The sequence below is a fragment of the Monodelphis domestica genome, chromosome 3 (genome assembly GCF_027887165.1).
Source record: "Monodelphis domestica isolate mMonDom1 chromosome 3, mMonDom1.pri, whole genome shotgun sequence".
Lineage (NCBI taxonomy): Eukaryota > Metazoa > Chordata > Mammalia > Didelphimorphia > Didelphidae > Monodelphis > Monodelphis domestica.
The window spans coordinates 243,568,562-243,586,976 of NC_077229.1; the positions used below are offsets into that span (position 1 = coordinate 243,568,562).

General features: G+C 35.8%; 1 protein-coding gene across 3 annotated transcripts in view; it reads right to left on the reverse strand.

Annotated features, from left to right (window-relative positions):
* Positions 1 to 1,194: 1,194 nt before the first annotated feature.
* The window catches only part of CCDC102B (coiled-coil domain containing 102B), a 772,664-nt gene continuing 755,443 nt past the window's right edge, over positions 1,195 to 18,415 (reverse strand). For all 3 annotated transcript variants that reach the window (XM_056823603.1, XM_007487776.2, XM_007487774.2), the window contains one exon: positions 1,195 to 3,972. In XM_056823603.1, the coding sequence (XP_056679581.1) occupies positions 3,855 to 3,972 (118 nt within the window). In that variant the 3' untranslated portion in view covers positions 1,195 to 3,854. The remainder of the gene's footprint in view (positions 3,973 to 18,415) is intronic.

An 18,415-nucleotide genomic window follows, 5' to 3' on the forward strand; every position in this document is an offset into this window, starting at 1 on the left:
TTTCCCTTGTGAAATATGTTCCATGCCTTCCAATCTTGTAATGTAGAAGCTTCTAGGCCTTGTATAATCCTGATTTTGGTCCCACGACTTTTGAATGTTTTTATTCTGTTTGTAGCATTTTCTCTTTGACTTGGGATTTCTGGAATTTGACTATAATAGTCCTTGGATTTTTAATTTTAAGATTTCATTCAGGAGGTCAATAGTAGATTCTTTCAGATTCTATCTTCTCTTGTAGTTCAAGAATAACAGGGAAGTTTTCCCTAATAATTTCTTTCAATGTGGTGCCCAGGTTCTTTTTTTTTTATTATGGATTTCAAACAATCTAATGATTCTTAGATTATATCTCCTAGATACATGTTTTTTTCTAGATTAGTTGCTTTTCCAGTGAGGTATTACAAATTTTATACTAATTTTTCATTCTTTGAATTTCTTTTATTGTTTCCTGCTTTCTTATGAAGTAGTAGTAGTCTCTCGGTAACTGAGGATGATGATTGTCTTTGTGTGCTTTCATCTATGATGTAGATGAGTGTGCACAAAAACACTTGTGCGTGAAGCAGATTTAAGTGGAAAAGTCGACGCACAAAGGCAGTCCCACTCTCTCAGCATTGGAAGCCTGGGTCCAGTGGCACGAAAAATTGTTACACCTGGAGACTTCCTCAGCTGCATTGGATGGCTGTGTTGTCTTTTGTGCTCCAACACGCCCTAAGCACTCCACAGTGCTTTGCTGCGTTGCCCTCTCAGCCGTTGAACCTTCTTATTGGTTTCTTCCGTCTGTTTGGCCAAAGCAGTCTTCACATGCTGGGTGAGCAAAGCCTTAGTTCACCAGGGGTCTACGACCCTATGGCTACTACCCTCACAAGGTTTGGCCAGCCTGTCGAAACTGTTGCCTGGGGTGTGGCCACTGCCACATGCTAGCAGTTACTAGGAGCCACAAGTGAGAGCTGGGTGTCAGGTAAGGGTCAGAGGTTGGAGAGCTGCCCTATGAAGTAGTTAGCTTCCATTTGTCCAATTCTAATTTTAAGGGAGCCATTTTCTTCTTTGAGACCTTTTACTTCCATTCTTAGGAAGTTATGTTCCTGTTTGAATAAATTTCCTTCTTGAATTACTTTTTAGGAAACTGTTTTCTTCAGTAAGTTTGTGTTCTACTCTATCATTTTTTTCTTATTTTTCCAAGTTTCTTCTCATTTTTTTATGTTTGTTTTTTTTTTTTTTAATTCTTCCAGGGGTTCATTTTAAGCTTGACACACATTCACATTTCCATATGAGGCTTCACAGGTTTTCAGATTTTTATTGCTATCTACTTCTGAGCTTGTATTTTGATCATTTCTCTTGGTGAGCTATTTTTCTAGTATCAGGCTTTTTTCTCTTTCTTTTTTATCATTTTGGAGTAATTTTTCCCATGATTTTGTCTGTCTGCTAAAACTTATTTCTGTTTCTGGAGTGCAGAAAGTAATGTCCTATGCTTGTGCTGTGCCTGGATTGGCTCAACTGTCAGTCTCAGATTGAACATTTGACAAAGGCAATTATGGTTTATATGCTGTGTGGAGGTTTGCAACTGTTGAATTCAACTGGGTTGGAGTTGTGTTCTGATCAGTTCCACTGAGGCTGGACCTTGTTGGGCTGAGTCCATCCCACTGATACTTACATGGGGTTGTTCCCTACCTCCATTCTGCCTGGACTCTGCAAGGCCACTTCCCTCCCACTGCTGCTTGTTCTATATTCCATTGGTTTTCATTCTTACCCTGCTGAGGCTGGACCAAGCCAGTTGTTCTCTTTCCCCTGCAGTTTATATTATATTTCAGGGTTGGCAAATCTTTTCCAAATTGGAGTGCCCAGAGGGAAAATTCAAACTGTCTGTGAGTTCCAGATTACCATTTTTAGCTGAGAGAGTTGAAGGAGAAAGTGTTTGCTCTGGGAGGCTTGATAGAGGGATGGGGCATGCAAAAAAAGTCCTTGGGGGCTGGGAATAGGGTTTACAAAGCAGTTCCCTGAGTGCTGGCTGTGCACCCATGCCACAGCTTCTCCAAGAGGCTATATTGCATCTGAGTCCTGCTGAGGCTTGTTCAGTACTCCCTTCACATACTCTAGCAAAATGAGCCCTCCTTGCTGTCTCTCCATGTTCTTTTTTTGGTTCTGCTACCAGCAGATCTTTAAAATGTAAGGGAAGGTTTACCAGATAGTCCTAAGCATATTGTAATTGTCACTTCTCTAAGTGCCACTTAAAAAAATTTGAGCCTTGGTAGTAATGTACATGAGAAAATCAATATTGTTGAGAGTTGTGTGATGTACTAGAAGGACCCTGCATTCTAGAATCCTAGAACTATCTATTTTTGTTCTTACCTGCTCTGTGACTTTTAGGCAAATAATTTTATTTCTTTGGCTCTCATTCTCTTCATCTAAAAAACAAGAGGGGATGACTTTAATAATTGTAAGGGTATTTTCTAATTCTTATATTTCATAAATTTATTCCTTAAAAATCACCATGTGAATTTTGGATAGTCTTTAAATTCTTATTCTGAAAATGAGGGTCTTTTATTTTATTCTGCAAAAGAAATTGGATTTGGAATGCTTGATTTTACATAAAATCATACTTACTGACTCCTAAGAGACTAAAGAAGCCAGGCCATATATATATATATATTTTTTCATTTTATAATTGAGCAAACTGAGGCCCAGAGGAGTTGTGACTTGTACAAGGTCATACAAGTTTTAACATTAGAGGAATGTTTTAGGTTCATGTCTACTTACTCCAAAGCCATGTGTTTAAAACAATTGTGCCACACTGTCTCTAAAGATATTACTCTGCTCCTTATGAACTCTGTGATCTAGAATAAGTCAGTTAAACTCTCTGGGTCTCAGTTTCCTCAGGATAAAATGAAGGAGGTGAACTGGATGACTTCAAAGATCCAAGATCTTAGTCTATAGCTATGTATATTTCTGACCCATTCATCTTAATAATCATGCTGATTAAATATATGTGAAAAAATCTATTGATCCCATAATTTGCATCCTTGCTAAGTTTAATGGAACTGATATCTCTTCAACATACATTTTGATAAATTCTCCCCATCCATAATATGCCATTTTCAATGAATATAGATCTCTGAAAGAATCTAATTCAAGGAAATTGATAGTTGTTTTCATTAGAGATGAACAATCAATTAAATCTACAGGTTGTTATAAAAAGGGTAAGTAAATCACATTCTCCATTACTTCAATTGATTTCATTTGTAGAACAAAAATCTAGTACTACATTTTATCACATATGGCTATAGCTCATTTTTCAAATTAAATATTGATTTATTATCAACATATTGGTTAATATTTTCATATGATCATATTGAAATTGATGGTTCAGGCTAAAGTAATCATTTGGTAGTTTACAGATAATAATGCATCATGTACTTAAAGATATAATTTTTGCCTTTTATGCACATTGTAATGTATAGAAGATGAATAATAAATTGAAGATTTAACTTTTTTCATAATCTTAAAAGCTCTGGTCTCTTCTTACATGTAACATTTAAAATTTCACAACTTTCCTCAGTGATAATAAAAAGGGAGGGGACAAATTTTAATAAATGATTTATGAAAAAGAACAACAGCATTTACAAGGTATATAACTGATATTTAAAAACTCAACCTATCAAAAATTTTTATAGATCACAAGGCAGGTATATTTTATTTTCTGCAAAAATTATTGATATCAGATTAATGTATATAAAATATCTTATATTTGATATTTCATTAAATTATTATATGAGAAATGTTTCTATTAATTTTCTCTTCTGGATTTTGCTTTTATTACTTTTTCATTAACTCTAACTTGACAAACCCAGGAGTCCCAAGTTGCTTTAGGGGACAGACTGATCTCCTTCTTCTTCATGCTCTGCTTCTGTGGAGTCTTCCGAGGTATATTTAACACTTGATTTGATTCCATAAGCAGAACTCACGTTTCTTTGTTTTTTTAATCTGGAAAGGAAAAAATAGAAAAAGTAAAAATGATTAGAAAAATCTAACAAGAAATACCTATAATAAATGGAAAATATAAAAATACCGTAATAACTTTTTCCAGTCCTGCAGTCAAGAAATAGTCATATACCTGAATTAAAATCAAACCTTAGACACTAACTAATTGTGTGACTCTGGGGAAGTCATTTAATGCTGTTTGCCTCAGATCCTTATCTGAAAATGAGTTAAAGAAGAAAATGACAAACCATTCCCATATCTTTCTCAAGGAAAACCCATATGATGTCACAGACAGAGAATTTGACACAATTGGAAACAACTGAGCAATAACAACAATTAATTAATACTTTTTAATTTTACTTAATCAAATTATACTTTGGCTTAATTTTATCTTACTAGACCACTGGTATATGCTTTTATTATCAGCTGGCCTCTCTATAAATGAATATATGGTACAAAGACAGTTTACCAATCATGAGACAGGGAAGGGCTGATTAGAAATAAGTATGATCAGGTCTATAAAATGAGAAAGAAACCTAAAACAATGAGAGGAGTGGTGAATGGGGCCTTAAAAGTACATAAAAATCTAGCTGTTTCAGTGTTAAATGCACAATTATTTCAACCATTTTTCTTTAGTAAGAAAAATTTGGGTTTTAAAATATTTATTATATATATATAATATATATACACATATGCATATGTATATATATATATAATATGTATATATATATAAACCTCATGTTTAAATAAATAAGAAAACAAACTGATTCAATGTGTTTTTGAACTGGCTCGTTCTTTCCATAAATCAGAAAAATTTCAGTGAGAGAAAGAAGAAAGAGATCCATAAAGTATTTGTAATACATAGAAAAAGGTTACAAAATTCATAAATATACATGTTTATCATATATACAGATATAGATACACATACATGCTTTTATACATGTTATTAATTTACATATACAAGTATGCAACCCAGTTGTACAATGCAAATCAGAAATAATACATGTGTATATATAGACACATTTGAATATTCAAATTCATTTATACATATTTTTGCATGTGTATATGTGCATACATATTCATGTGTTTATGTAAACTTGTATATTTCTATAGATACATTTATATTTATATACATTTTATGATTTAAATATAATATTTTACTTTTAAATTTTGATTTATACAACTTAACTCTATATCAATTAACTCACAAGAATAATTGACAAATTTCATTTCACTTTGGGGGTAGATAGATGCCACAGTGGATAGACTGTTGGGACATGGAGTAATTGAATGCCTGAGTTCAATATGGCCCCAGACATTTACTAAATATGTGGCTTTTGGCAAATGACCTAAACTTGTTTGCCTCCATTTTCTTAACTCTAAAATGGGAGGAGGGGAATAGTACCTAAATTCCAGTGTTGTTGTTGTCAAATTAGACATGACCAAATTTCTTTGGTAGATAAAAAAAGGAGTTGGGCCATTGCAAATTTATGGTGTTATCCTTGGACCTCAGACATCCAACTGTATGTCAATGCAGGAGAGTATCTTTCCCATCTCTGACCTACTAAAACCTTTTTCTTTTGACTGACCTCATATACCTTTAAAAAAAAAATATATATATATGTACCTTTTTTAAAAGAGACAAATATCCATAGCTATCTACGCACACACACACATATAAGGATAGAGAAAGAGATATCTGTATCTATGTGTATACATGTAGATATGTGCATACAAACATTTAATATTTCCATTACTTATATATATGTATATACATACATATATAAATATACTAGAAAAATGAATTAATTCTATTTAAATGATATATTTACCTTTATACAACTATGGAATATCTAGGGAAAGGTTGATTGAAATTTTATTTTTCTATTAAGTGACCATTTTCGTTTCAAGGGCAATGCTTAATATGGACATAAGTATTCTGGGCTTAATGATACTACCAGTATCAAATTACATGACACAGATGTGCCTCTCGAGGTAATACTTCAAATTGTTTTTGGAGGTCAAGGGTCAAAATGAAGAATTACTGCCTATGAGACATTTCTCAAATAGAAACATTGGAAATTTTAGAGTGTCGTGGAAACTGAATATAGGAAGGTATATGATCCCAGGTACCTCACATTCTACATCCTTGTTTGTTCTCCAACAGATTTATCTCATTTCCAAAATAAAATGATTCAATCCCACAATCCATTCCCTTCTTCCTTTTGTACAGTGAACCCATTCCAGTAGTGGGCTCCTCAGGATCATTGTTTGCTTAATGATGTTGGTTAGATCTCTCCCATAGCCAATGAGCAATTCCACTGGGTTTTACATGTGTCTTTGATCGAAACTTATTTCCATATTATTGATGTTTGCACTAGGGTGATCATTTAGAGTCAACATGCCCAATCATATCCCCATCAACCCATGTGATCAAGCATTCAGTTGTTTTTCTTCTGTGTTTCTACTCCCAGAGTTCTTTCTCTGGATGTGGATATTGTTCTTTCTCATAAGTCCCTCAGAACTGTCCTGGATCATTGCTTTGCTGCTAGTAGAGAAGTCTAATATATTAGATTGTGCCACAGTGTATAATGTGCATAATGTTCTCTTGGTTCTGCTCCTCTCACTCAGCATCAATTCCTGGAGGTCATTCCAGTTCACCTGGAATTCCTCCAGTTTGTTATGGAATATGAATGTTTTGAAAAGAGAAACTCTCATTTCCCCCCAAAGTTAATACAATGCTTAGAATATCCAACCTGTCTATCTGTCTATATTTTCTCATATGTGGTTTTACTTGACCAGCATGCTTGATCCTAATTAGATCATAAATGGACATAAATAACTTTAATTAAATCATTATCTTAAAATAATTTTAAATTTATTCATATATTTTAGAATTATAGATATCATCCAAAGTATTCCACTTAGTACATCATAATTTGATTCCCAATTCCAGAATTATTAGAATATTCTTAATGATTATATGATTCAATAAAAGTAGATGTAATCTATTTGTATTTAAATGTAAAGTGTACTTATTACTAAATGGGTGACCTAGAAAAACTTCCTACTAATAATTTGGTTTTCTACTAGCATCTCAACTGATAGAAAGCAAATTGTTTGTGCAATTGTTATAGACATTTATTTGAAGTTATCCAAGCTTATTTGATAAACTATCATTTCAGTTTCCAAGGCAACAAAAACTCAAATACACAGTGCTAAGCATACTCTTCCTCTATATTTCAAGAGAACCATAAAATTAAAGAATTAAAAGAGAAAACAGGCAACTAGAAACCATGAATAAAAATGATACAGCCAACATACTGTATCCTATCCCCTTGGAATACACATAAACTGAATATTTAAAGGCAATTTAATTTATCTTGCAATATAAAAATCCTTTCTAATGGAAATACGTGGACCATTTCTATAATGGCCCTGGCTTTCAGTTTTAAAATCTCAATTATCAAAGCTAATGGGCCCTCATGAAACAGGGTAGTGAAAACACAGTTGGTAGTTTGCTGCCTCTCTAATATATTTAACAGATATTATTAAAGACAAATTAATTTTAGCCAATTATCAAATTGGTAGTTTTAATTGGTGAAACTGTTATATAGTATGTTTCAAAGTAATAGCAACTCAATACTTTACTAAGTTTTATATTACTTTGAATAATGTTGTTTTTAATGTTGCTTTATGAAAATACAAATAAGTAAACATGAATTTTTATTGAAAAAGTACTTCTGGTAGCAATATTCCACATTTGCATTAAAGTTGTGCTAATTTTGGTAGGTGGTCAGAGTTCTTTTTTTCCTCAGTCACCTGGAACACAACTATGCATTTGGAAATCAATGAATAAAATTGTTACTGAGAGGAACTGCAATTACAAAATTGATGCACTTTATAACCCTTATGGAATATCAGCATAACCCACTATAGTTTACTTTCTTATAATCTCAGCCTGGACAACTCCAGTAGTATAACTGGTTTCCCTTTCTCCAGTCTGTACCTATTTCAGTCCATCTGGATCACTTTTGCCAGTTACTTCTCAAAGATGCTACTAATATTTCATGTCACTTCTTCATTAAAAACAAACACACAAACAAAAGCAAAAACAAAAGACTTCCTAATCCCTAATACATAAATTTCTCACTGCTAAGCCTATAAGTCAAGATACTTCACAATTTAGCCCCAGGCTATCTTTATATTTGTACCTCTCATTGCTTTGCATCCATAAAACGTAATTCCAGCCAAACTGGCTAACTTATTTTACCCACATTGCTCTGGTGTTCATAGAATTCTTTCTTTTTGTGTTTTTGCCTGTACAATTTTACCCTCTCTTCAGAACTGGGGTTCTAAAGGAAAATAATCATACTGTCAGTGTAGAAAGAAATTAGAGATTATCACATCTTAACACCTCATTTCATAGGTAATAAAACTGAAATCAAAGAGCTTAATGTGATTTGATCATGGTCTTAAAGCTAATAAGTATTACAGTAAATTTCTTTCTAGTTATCCTGATGTCATCATGATCATTAGCCAGCATGGATTCCACAAGAACAATTCTTAGCAAGAACAGTTCTAGATGGGTAGATTAAGAGAATTCTATAGTCTTAATATACTTTTGTTTTAGGCAATTAGAAAAATGCCACACTTGTGGTCAAGATGGAAAGAAGTGAGATTAAAGAAAAGAATTAGAAAGATTGAGAACTGGCAGAATTACAAATCATAAAGAATAGTAATTAATCTATGCCATTCATGTGTATAGAATAAGCAAGGTATTAGTCCAGTGATGTACTGATAAATGTTTAACAATACATTCTCTAAAATAAGTTCATATGATAAAATTTTAAGAATAGGCTGCATTAATAACATTTCTCTATAATTTCCTTAAGTTTAAACTCTAGGCAAACAATAGCCCAATAAATCAAGTTCTATTCTCTATTATTGGTGAATGTTCACAGTAAAAATATTTATAATCAGATGTTGTGAACTGGTATAAGCTGGTTCCAGAATGTTCCACCCTGCCCCACCAAATTCTGTTCTTGTCAGAACAAATCTGGAGTATTTATTATGTTTTGCTTAAAAGTATATTTTAATTTTCATTGGTATTTTTTACATGATAGTCATTATTTTTTCAATAGACCTACACTTTCTTTGAAGACTCACATAAATAAAAATATGCAAAAAATATAGAAATTACTGCCTCTCATCACACAAGAAGAGGGAAATATTTTTCATCAATTGCTATGTGAAACTGAGATCATGGGCACACACCAAATACGATGAGTAGAATGTTGTAGACCCTAGAGATTAGTTTGAGTATTGCATAAATTTAAGTTTAAATCAAAATTAAAAAGAAAACAAAACAAGGGACAGCTGGGTGTCTCAGAGGATTGAGAGTCAGGCCCAGAGGCAGGAGGTTTTAGGTCCAAATCTGGCCTCAGACACTTCCCAGCTGTGTGATCTTGGACAAGTCACTTGACCCCCATTGCCTAGCCCTTACCACTCTTCTGCCTTAGAAACAATACATAGTATTGATTCTAAGACAAAAGGTAAGGATCTAGGGAAAAAAAAAAAACACATTTCAGTCAATAATATTTACCATTCTTTGTGTAGATGCATTTAAGCTGAGTTTTATACACACACACACACACACACACACACACACACACACACACACACACACACACACAGAGGCAGGCTAGGCCATTCATCTTTACCTGAAATCTCTCCTATTGAATACTTCTTTCCCTCCCTATTCCTCAAGATGGACTATAAAACACATCTCCTGGTAACTAATTGCAAACTGGGGCAGGTCTACAATCTCTGAGTATTAGTTTCCTCATCTGTAAAATTATCTTGAAGGCTCCTTCTAAGCCTAAATCTAATGATTCGATAAGGATATGTGTGATCGATAAAAATAAATGAGAGTTTGACTTAAAAATTAGTATAAAGTTAAGGACTCTCAAAGAAATAAATTACATTTTTATTTTTTATTTATACAAAAAAAGATTAACAGAATATACTGTTGACCAAAGATTTACATGAAAAAGCATGGCTTAGAAAAGAAAATACCATATGTTCTTGCAAACACAAGCATAATAAGGAAATTAAGAAAGCTATTAATGAGAAGCCCTGTTGTGTCCAGGCATAAGACGGCATATGTTGCATTTGCTATCTAACTGTGATTCTCAATGTTTTTGTCAGCTAAGGCCGCTAAAAAATGTTGACGGACATTTGTATGTACAGAAATCAGTGCCTTCCTTTCAATTAAATTTCTATAATTGTGATTTCATTAATTGTTTCACAGAATCATAGAATTTCAGAGTTAGAACCTCAGATGCTATCTAGTCCAACCTGTACTTAACCCAAACCTTTATTCTCTACCTTATACACAAGACCTCATCATTCAACTTTTACCTAAAGACCTCAAGTGAAGGGGAACCCCCCTCAAAGGAGGCCATTTTACCCTTATACAGCTCTCTTGATAGGAAATGTTTTCTTTTTTCTCTTAATCTAAATTGATATCTTTAAAACTTCTATCCATTACTCTTTCAGAGGTCAAACAGAATACTCATTGCAATTTTCCCAACAGCCTAACTTTTAAATAACTCATTGGTGAAATATTGAAGAGATCCTCCATGAAAAATTATATATATAGTTTTAAATTAGTAAAAAATAAAAATATTTTAAATATAATATTAAAAGCAGGAATATTTAAGTTCATAAAAACAAGTAAACAGAAAGATGTACAAGAAAGGCATTATGTTTCAGCAGGCAGAACACAAGTTTTGAGTTTTTAAGGACTTAATTTCAGACTTCCCCACTGGCACTTATTCTGTTGGTGATTTTGGGAAAAAGCGTAACCTAGATTCCCAGCTTTCTAAAGTACAGAATGGAGGGATTGTATCAGATGGCTTTGGTGGTCTCTTTCAGTTTCAGATTGTTATTTCCATAATGTAACACAATGCAAAATACATATTCATTTATTCCCCAGGTAGAATTTTCATTAATTTTTATTCATCCACCCATAAGAAAGTCTATTTTCAGATAGCATATAAGAGGTATAGATACACAAACATACTGCAATGTTGCATTCATTTTGAATTTATTATTTCAGAACCTGGGTTCATTTAAATAGGAATGGGTTTAAAGTTAATCTATCTCCAGTATATGTCATATCAAATGAGGTCATATTTGGAAAAAAAAAAAAACATACTTAGCATAATGCTAGGCAGACAGTTAATGCTATATAAATACTTACTCCATTCCCTCTCACCTCTTTCCTTTCCTTTGGGGAAAATGTTTGGCACATTAATCAAATAAACATGATTAAAGAGTTATTAAAATTATTCAAAACTGCATTCCTTTTTCAGGACTCTAAAAGTATCTTTAAACAGTATTTGTACCAATCATAAATACTTTTTATACCCTTCTTAAATAGGACCTCGAAGGAATTGTACTAGGTACTACTTTTTATTGTGATTTGATTTATTATATGAACTGGGAAAGAAATTGAATTTCCATTCAAGTACACTAATAATGCTAAAAGAAACGGAGGAGTATATACTTGACTTGCCTTGCTCTCAGTTTCATTTCTCAGAATGTAAGGGAAACACAAAAAGGCTTCTAAGACTTTGGCCTTCATTATAACAAATAAATAACTAATAGATGACATGGGAGTGAGAGGAACTAGGGGACAGCCTGAATATTCTGCATTCGAGTTTGTAATAGTGAAAGAAGGAAATTCATGGAATTTAGCAGAACATATTAAAATGTGTTGGGATACATATTCACTATTATATGGGCAGTACACTGGATTGAATGATGGCCCTGGAGTCAGGAAGACCTAAGTTCAAATCCAATATCAGACATTTACTGACTATGTGACTCTGTTTTCCTGAGTTTCCTCATATGTAAAATGGTAAAAATAATAATAATAATAGTGCTTCCCTCAAAGGTTCATGGTACCAAATGATCAGTGGTACACTCTCTTGATCAAGTATGACTATTGTCTTTGTGCAGTTTCATCTATGGTGTACCCTCATGTGGCTTTGGAGTCCAAAGACTGAGGTGCAGAGTTTGTGGCACGTGGGGACACCAGTTGTTACGGGAGGTGTGGCTGTGGCCTGCTGTTAGCATTCACCTGCAGCGGCAAGACGTCGACGTTGTTCATCTTCAAAGGTGATGGCGGCATGGTTAATGTGGGTTCACCAGCTGCTTCTGACAGAGGCAGCGAGTTCTAGTTGCTGTGCTATAATGCCAGCCCACTTCAAGTTTGACTTTAGCTGATCCTTGAATCTTTTCTTTGGTCGGCCTTGTTTCCTGAGTCCAGCTGACAGTTCACCATAGAATACCTGTCTTGGTATTCGCTGTGGGTCCATGCGGATGACGTGTCCAGACCATCGTAGCTGGGTTTTGAGGACCATGACCTCGATGCTGGTGGAGTTGGCTCTGTCGAGGACTTCCTGGTTGGTGATTCGGTCCTGCCATCGGATCCTCATGATTGACCGGAGGGAGTGTTGGTGGAATTGCTCCAGCTGTTTCATGTGCTTCCGGTACACAGTGTCCATGTCTCACAGCCGTACAGGAGCAAGCTGAGGACCGCTGCGTTATACACTTTGAGCTTCATCGCAGTGCTTACACCACTGTGTTGGAGGACTTTGGAGCGTAGTTGCCTGAGTGCCTGGCTGGCCTTTTGGATCCTGGCATTGATCTCGTGGTCTAGGGACCCGTCGTTGGCGATGGTGCTGCCCAGGTACTTGAAAGTGTTGGCTTTAGAAAGCTGCGTGCCGTCGATTGTAATGCATGGCTGGTTTGTTGTGCAAACTGTCTGGACGTGTTTTGGATGGCGAGGCGCAATGCACATTTGAAGAGTAGCTCTAACCAATCGGTGGTCTGTCCATCATTCAGCTCCTCTCATGGCTCTGGTGATCTTTACATCCTGGATGTCTCGCCAGCGTACAATGATGTAGTCAATGAGATGCCACTGTTTTGATCTTGGGTGCATCCACATTGTTTTATATTTGTTCGCCGTTCTGAACACAGTGTTCATGATGGTGAGTTCGAACTCTGAGCATTTGCTGAGTAGCAGTAGGCCATTGTTGTTCATTTTGCCCACGCCGTGTTTGCCGAGCACTCCTTTCCATCTTTCATGGTCCTGGCCAATGCGGGCATTGAAGTCTCCCAGTAGTATCAGCTTGTCATTTGTGGGCACTGAGTGCAGGACAGCACTCAGGTCAGAGTAGAACTGCTCGATGGTCTCCTCTGCGCTGGTCAGTGTTGGGGCATATGCGCTGATGATTGTGGCATACCGGTCTTTGCTGAGAGGCAAACAGATCTTCATGAGCCTCTCGCTGATGCCCACAGGCACGTCTGGCAGCTGTTTGAGCAAACTGGTCTTGATGGCCAGGCCAACACCGTGGATTCTGTCTACATTTGTGGCTCTACCTTTCCAAAAGAAGGTGTATCCAGTGGTGGGTTCGCTGAGTGATCCCTCTTCTGGTAAGCGTGTTTCTCTTAGGGCTGCGATACCTATGTTATATTGCACCAGTTCTTTACCGATTAGAGCTGTTCTTCTCTCAGGACTTGGGGTATTCTCTCTATCAAGTAGTGTCCTGATGTTCCATGCTCCTAGTAGGAGTTTCTTTGTATTTTTTCTTTGATTTCAATGGCTTAAAGGGGATGACCCGCCAGCCGCGGTGTGCTGACCAGGTGTTTGTAGGGCAGGCAATATTTGGGATACCTTTTCTAGTCCCCTCCCTTGATTAGGGTGAGCAGTGCTGTCCTAGAGAGGGCTGCTCAGTCACCCAGGATGCTGCCGAACGTCCCTGCTGCCCACAGGGCCGAGCAACCACTGGTCCGTGGGCCGCCTATGTGCCGGATCCTGACTACAACTGCCAGTGGTCACCCCCACCCGTTGCGTTATCACTCCCCCATCGCCGCAGGTCTTGAAGAGGGTGGACGGGGTTAGGATAGATGAGTGTGCACAAAGATACTTGTGCGTGAAAGAGATTTAAGTGGAAAAGTCGATGCACAAATAGAGTCCCACTCTCTAGGCTCTGGAAGGCTGGGTCCAGTGCCATGAAAAATTGTTACGTCTGGAGACTTCCTCAGCTGCATTGGATGGCCGTGTTGTCCTTTGTGCTCCAACATGCCCTAAGCACTCCACAGTGCTTTGCTGCGTCGCCCTCTCAGCCGTTGAACCTTCTTATTGGTTTCTTCCGTCTGTTCAGCCAAAGCAGTCTTCACGTGCTGGGTGAACAAAGCCCTGGTTCACCATGGGTCAATGACTCGATGGCTACCCTCACAAGGTTTGCTGGCCTGTCGAAGCCGTTGCCCGGGGTGTGGCCGCTGCCGCATGCTAGCAGCTACTGGGAGCCACAAGTGAGAGCTGGGTGTCAGGTGGGGGTCAGAGGCTGGAGAGCTGCCCTAGGAGGGCATGAGAAGCCCTCCATATCAGAGATACTACCCCTCCCTGAGCACCCCACACACCCCGATATAATACCAAATGTACCAAATTGGTATAGTACCAAATGATATAATATTTGTGAAGCACTCATCATCATAAATTTTAGTATTATTATATTGTTGTTTAGTAGTTTTTCAGTCATGTTTAACTCTCCATGACCCCTTTTGGAGTTTTCTTGGCAACAATAATAGAGCTGATTGCCATTTACATTTTCAGCTCATTTTACCAATGAGGAAATCGAATTCAACTGGGTTAAATGACTTGCCCAGAGCCACCTAACTAGTAAATTTGTAAGGCCAGATTTGAACTTAGGAAACTCTGGAGCCTTCCTGACTCCCAGCCTGATGTTCTACCCACTATACCACTTACCTGTCAAAATACTATCCATTCTTGTTTTGTAAGCCTCACCTTCCATCTTAGAATCAATACTATGTATTGGTTCCAAGGCAGAAGAATGGTAAGGGCTAGGTAATGGGGTGACCTGCCTAGCGTAACATAGCTAGAAAGTGTCTGAGGTTAGATTTGAACCCAGTACCTCCCATCTCTGTACCTGGCTCTCAATCCACTGAACCACCTAATTGTCCACAATCCAATATATAATTGAAAATCTACCCTAAAAAAGAACTACATTTCCTGGGAGCCCACTGACCTGTCATTATGTACTTCCTGTAGACAGGGGATAAATATTTAGTGGGTGGTCCTGCCTCTCTCTCTTTGGCATGATGACATCGAGCTTGGTGGTGGTGGTAAGCTAAGAGTGGGGATTTTAAATGGGTTGATCTGACATGGGCACTTGGTCTTTATTTTGTATCCTCTTTTTTCCTTGATTTCTAATGATCACTAATAAATTTCCTAAAATATAATATTTTTATTATTGAGATCCAATTTTGATTTTTATACCTATGCATTTTTAAAAGCCCAACTACCCAACTGCCTTCATGATTTTCCTATTAATTTTTTTCTGAATCAAGGCTGACATTTACTTCCTTTCATACACTTCATATAGGAAAGATTTTGTATTTCTCATTTTTATCATGGTCTTTTTATAGTCTCATTATTTTGAAACTTTTCCCCCTATATTAATAATTATCATCATAATCAAAATAATTCCTCATATTTATAGGATATATATTTTATAAAGCAATTCCTCCACTAGTTTTTAAGGCCTCCTGGTCAAGTTCATGAATTATTAATTCTGTTTATCTTCTCTAGTACAGATATATACACAAAATAGATTTTAGGACTAAGGCAGATAAACATTATTTAACAACACTGGAATATGATCTCAGAGAGTTATATCACCTATTCTGTCTGAGGTTATCTTAACGACTTTATATAACATAGACTTCCTGGTCAATTCATCCCTTAAAGGACCATATAAATTATACAAGAAGCCCAAGGAAAGGAAATATAGATTCAACAAAATGGTACCTCATCATTTTCCCCCTGGATTGGTACAATAGATAGAGCCCTCAGAAAATTTCCAAGTCAGAAAATTTTGAGATATAAACAATATAGGTAGAATTTTTTAAGTTCCCAAAGTCTTGCTTGGGTCTAATTATCTCTCTTCTTATATCAAAATTTATATATAAGAATTTGCAATGAACCTTATAGTTTACTGTGAAAAATAATCTCATGCTCTTATTTAATGTAATCAACAAAATATTGTCCTTTTTGTGGGGATGTGGCATTATTCTGGCACAATTATTAGCTAAACATTGCTCCTAGGTCCAGTGACTTCTTACCATTTGTTGAACTAAAATGAATGGAAATAATTCCACACAACTAGATCTCTCATAATATTCTCTTTGATTTTGTCTTATACTCTGATTGTTTAGGTTTGGTGTGGCAGATATTATTATAGTCTTCTCTCTTCTTCTGGATTTTAAGTGCCTTCAGCACAGAAATTGCATTCTTTTCCATTTCTGTAGTTCTAGAGTTCAGTATCTTTACTTAGATTTAGTAGTGTGAGAATTTATTTTTTGATTTATTAAATCTTGTATTATGGCCCTGGAGTAGAAAGGCCCTGATTCCTATCTCTTATGTAGAATCTTGTGTATTCTTGTCTGGGATCTAGGTCAGAAATTCTATCCAGTCTACTATTGCATTTTCTTTGTCCTTAGAAATCCCCAAAATGTCCTTTTTAGTAGAATTTGGTAACTAATGAAGGGGACAAAGATTCTTTCCCAGCATAAGTGCAAACCTTCATCTGCCCTTCTATCTGTTCAGGAAAGGGCTAAGAATTTGATTGACAACTTCTTAATTAGGTTTTCACCAATTAGAAATATCTTTTGATGTTCAAAGAAAGGGTTCAATAATGAGCTCCTAAAGCTATTTATGAAGCTGCTTTATAGGAAGATTCAGGGTCTGCTTTCATTCACATGGGGTACTGTAGACCTCTATGTTACTGTATTGGTTACAATGCTGCCAAAAACAATAAATGAATATATCGCATAAACTAATATTACTTACCCAAAATAAGTCTCTAAAGATAATATTAGTTGAAACAATAGATATTTAATATGTTTTGGTAGTTCAATTGGCTATAGCATGAACACATAAAGGTTTAAAAAATTAGTCTCAATACAAAATCACAATTATACTGAGAAACAAAGGGAATAAACTGACGTGGTTTCATAGGGAGCTCACATATGAGCTTATTTTTAAAAAAATATAAATACAGGAATATAATGGGATATGGCTGCAATAAAATATGGAAGGTTTTCACCAATACTAAAAATAAGTTTTAGAGAACTTCTAATATCTCTGTCATTCTTCACCACTATAGCCAATTGAACTACCAAAACATATTAAATATCTACTGTTTCAACTAATATTATCTTGACAGGATCCTTGGTGTTTGAATTCTTTCTTTCTGTCTGCTTGCATTACTTCTCTGAGTAGCTTTGATTGTTGTCTATGATATTCCTGAAAGTTTTCATTTTAGATAGTTTTAATTAATTTCTATTTTTTTATATTTAAGAGGAAAAGGAGTGACTTTTTTTTTCAGTAGAAGACCCCGTGCTTTGTAGGCTGGCAATTAGAGATCCCCTGCTGTGCCACTTGGCAGTTGGTGACAGTTAGAAGAGTGTGGCTAAGTGTGTTTAGTAAGTTGCAGACTCTTGAAAGAAGCTTTTTGTCTCTGGGTCTCCTGGGGAGAGGTTGTACTGCTAGCAATCTCTCTGGTTGGAGACAGAGAACTGAATTAAGGCCTTAATAGCCTTATTGATTATCTATTAATTTGGGTAGATAAGGTAGATAGATAGTGGTTATATTATTAGATAGAGTAGTGGGAGTAAGTGAGGGATTTGCCTAGCAGAAGATACTGCTCTGTGAGGTAGATGAATATAGGGTTTTCTAGAAAAATTTAGTTAGGATCGGGATCTTGGATATAGTTATTACCTATTATAAGATCACTTTCACTTTCCTCCTTCCTATTTCCTATCTATATTTCCTAATAATAAACTACATGTTTTTTGCTTAATAAACTGCACACTGGCTTTTGTTCAAACTCCTACCCCAAAAAATTTAACCCTTCACAAAACAGAAGACTGAAGAAAAGTATAAAAAGGGAAACATGAAAGAGTTGTTTACATTCCTATGAGGGGAGATGATACATTATAACTTCCCAAAACCTTTTCTTTAATAGTGCTGATGAAAGAATTTTAAGAGAAAGGACATAGTTATGAGTTGTTTATGTTGGAATGATATCCCCCCAAAATGTAAACATAAGAAAAAGGGATACACTGAGAGGAGGAGGGGGAATGTAGAATGAGTAAATTTTCTCATATAAAAGAGGTGTGCAAGGAAGCTATTTTACAGTAGAGCAAGGGAAGGGCAATTAGTAGGTGACTTCTCAACCTCACTTTCACTGAAATTGGTTCAATAATGCAGGAAAATACATATGTGTGTGCACATATGTATACACACATACATGAATATAGAAATCTATCTAGCCCAATAAAGAAAAAG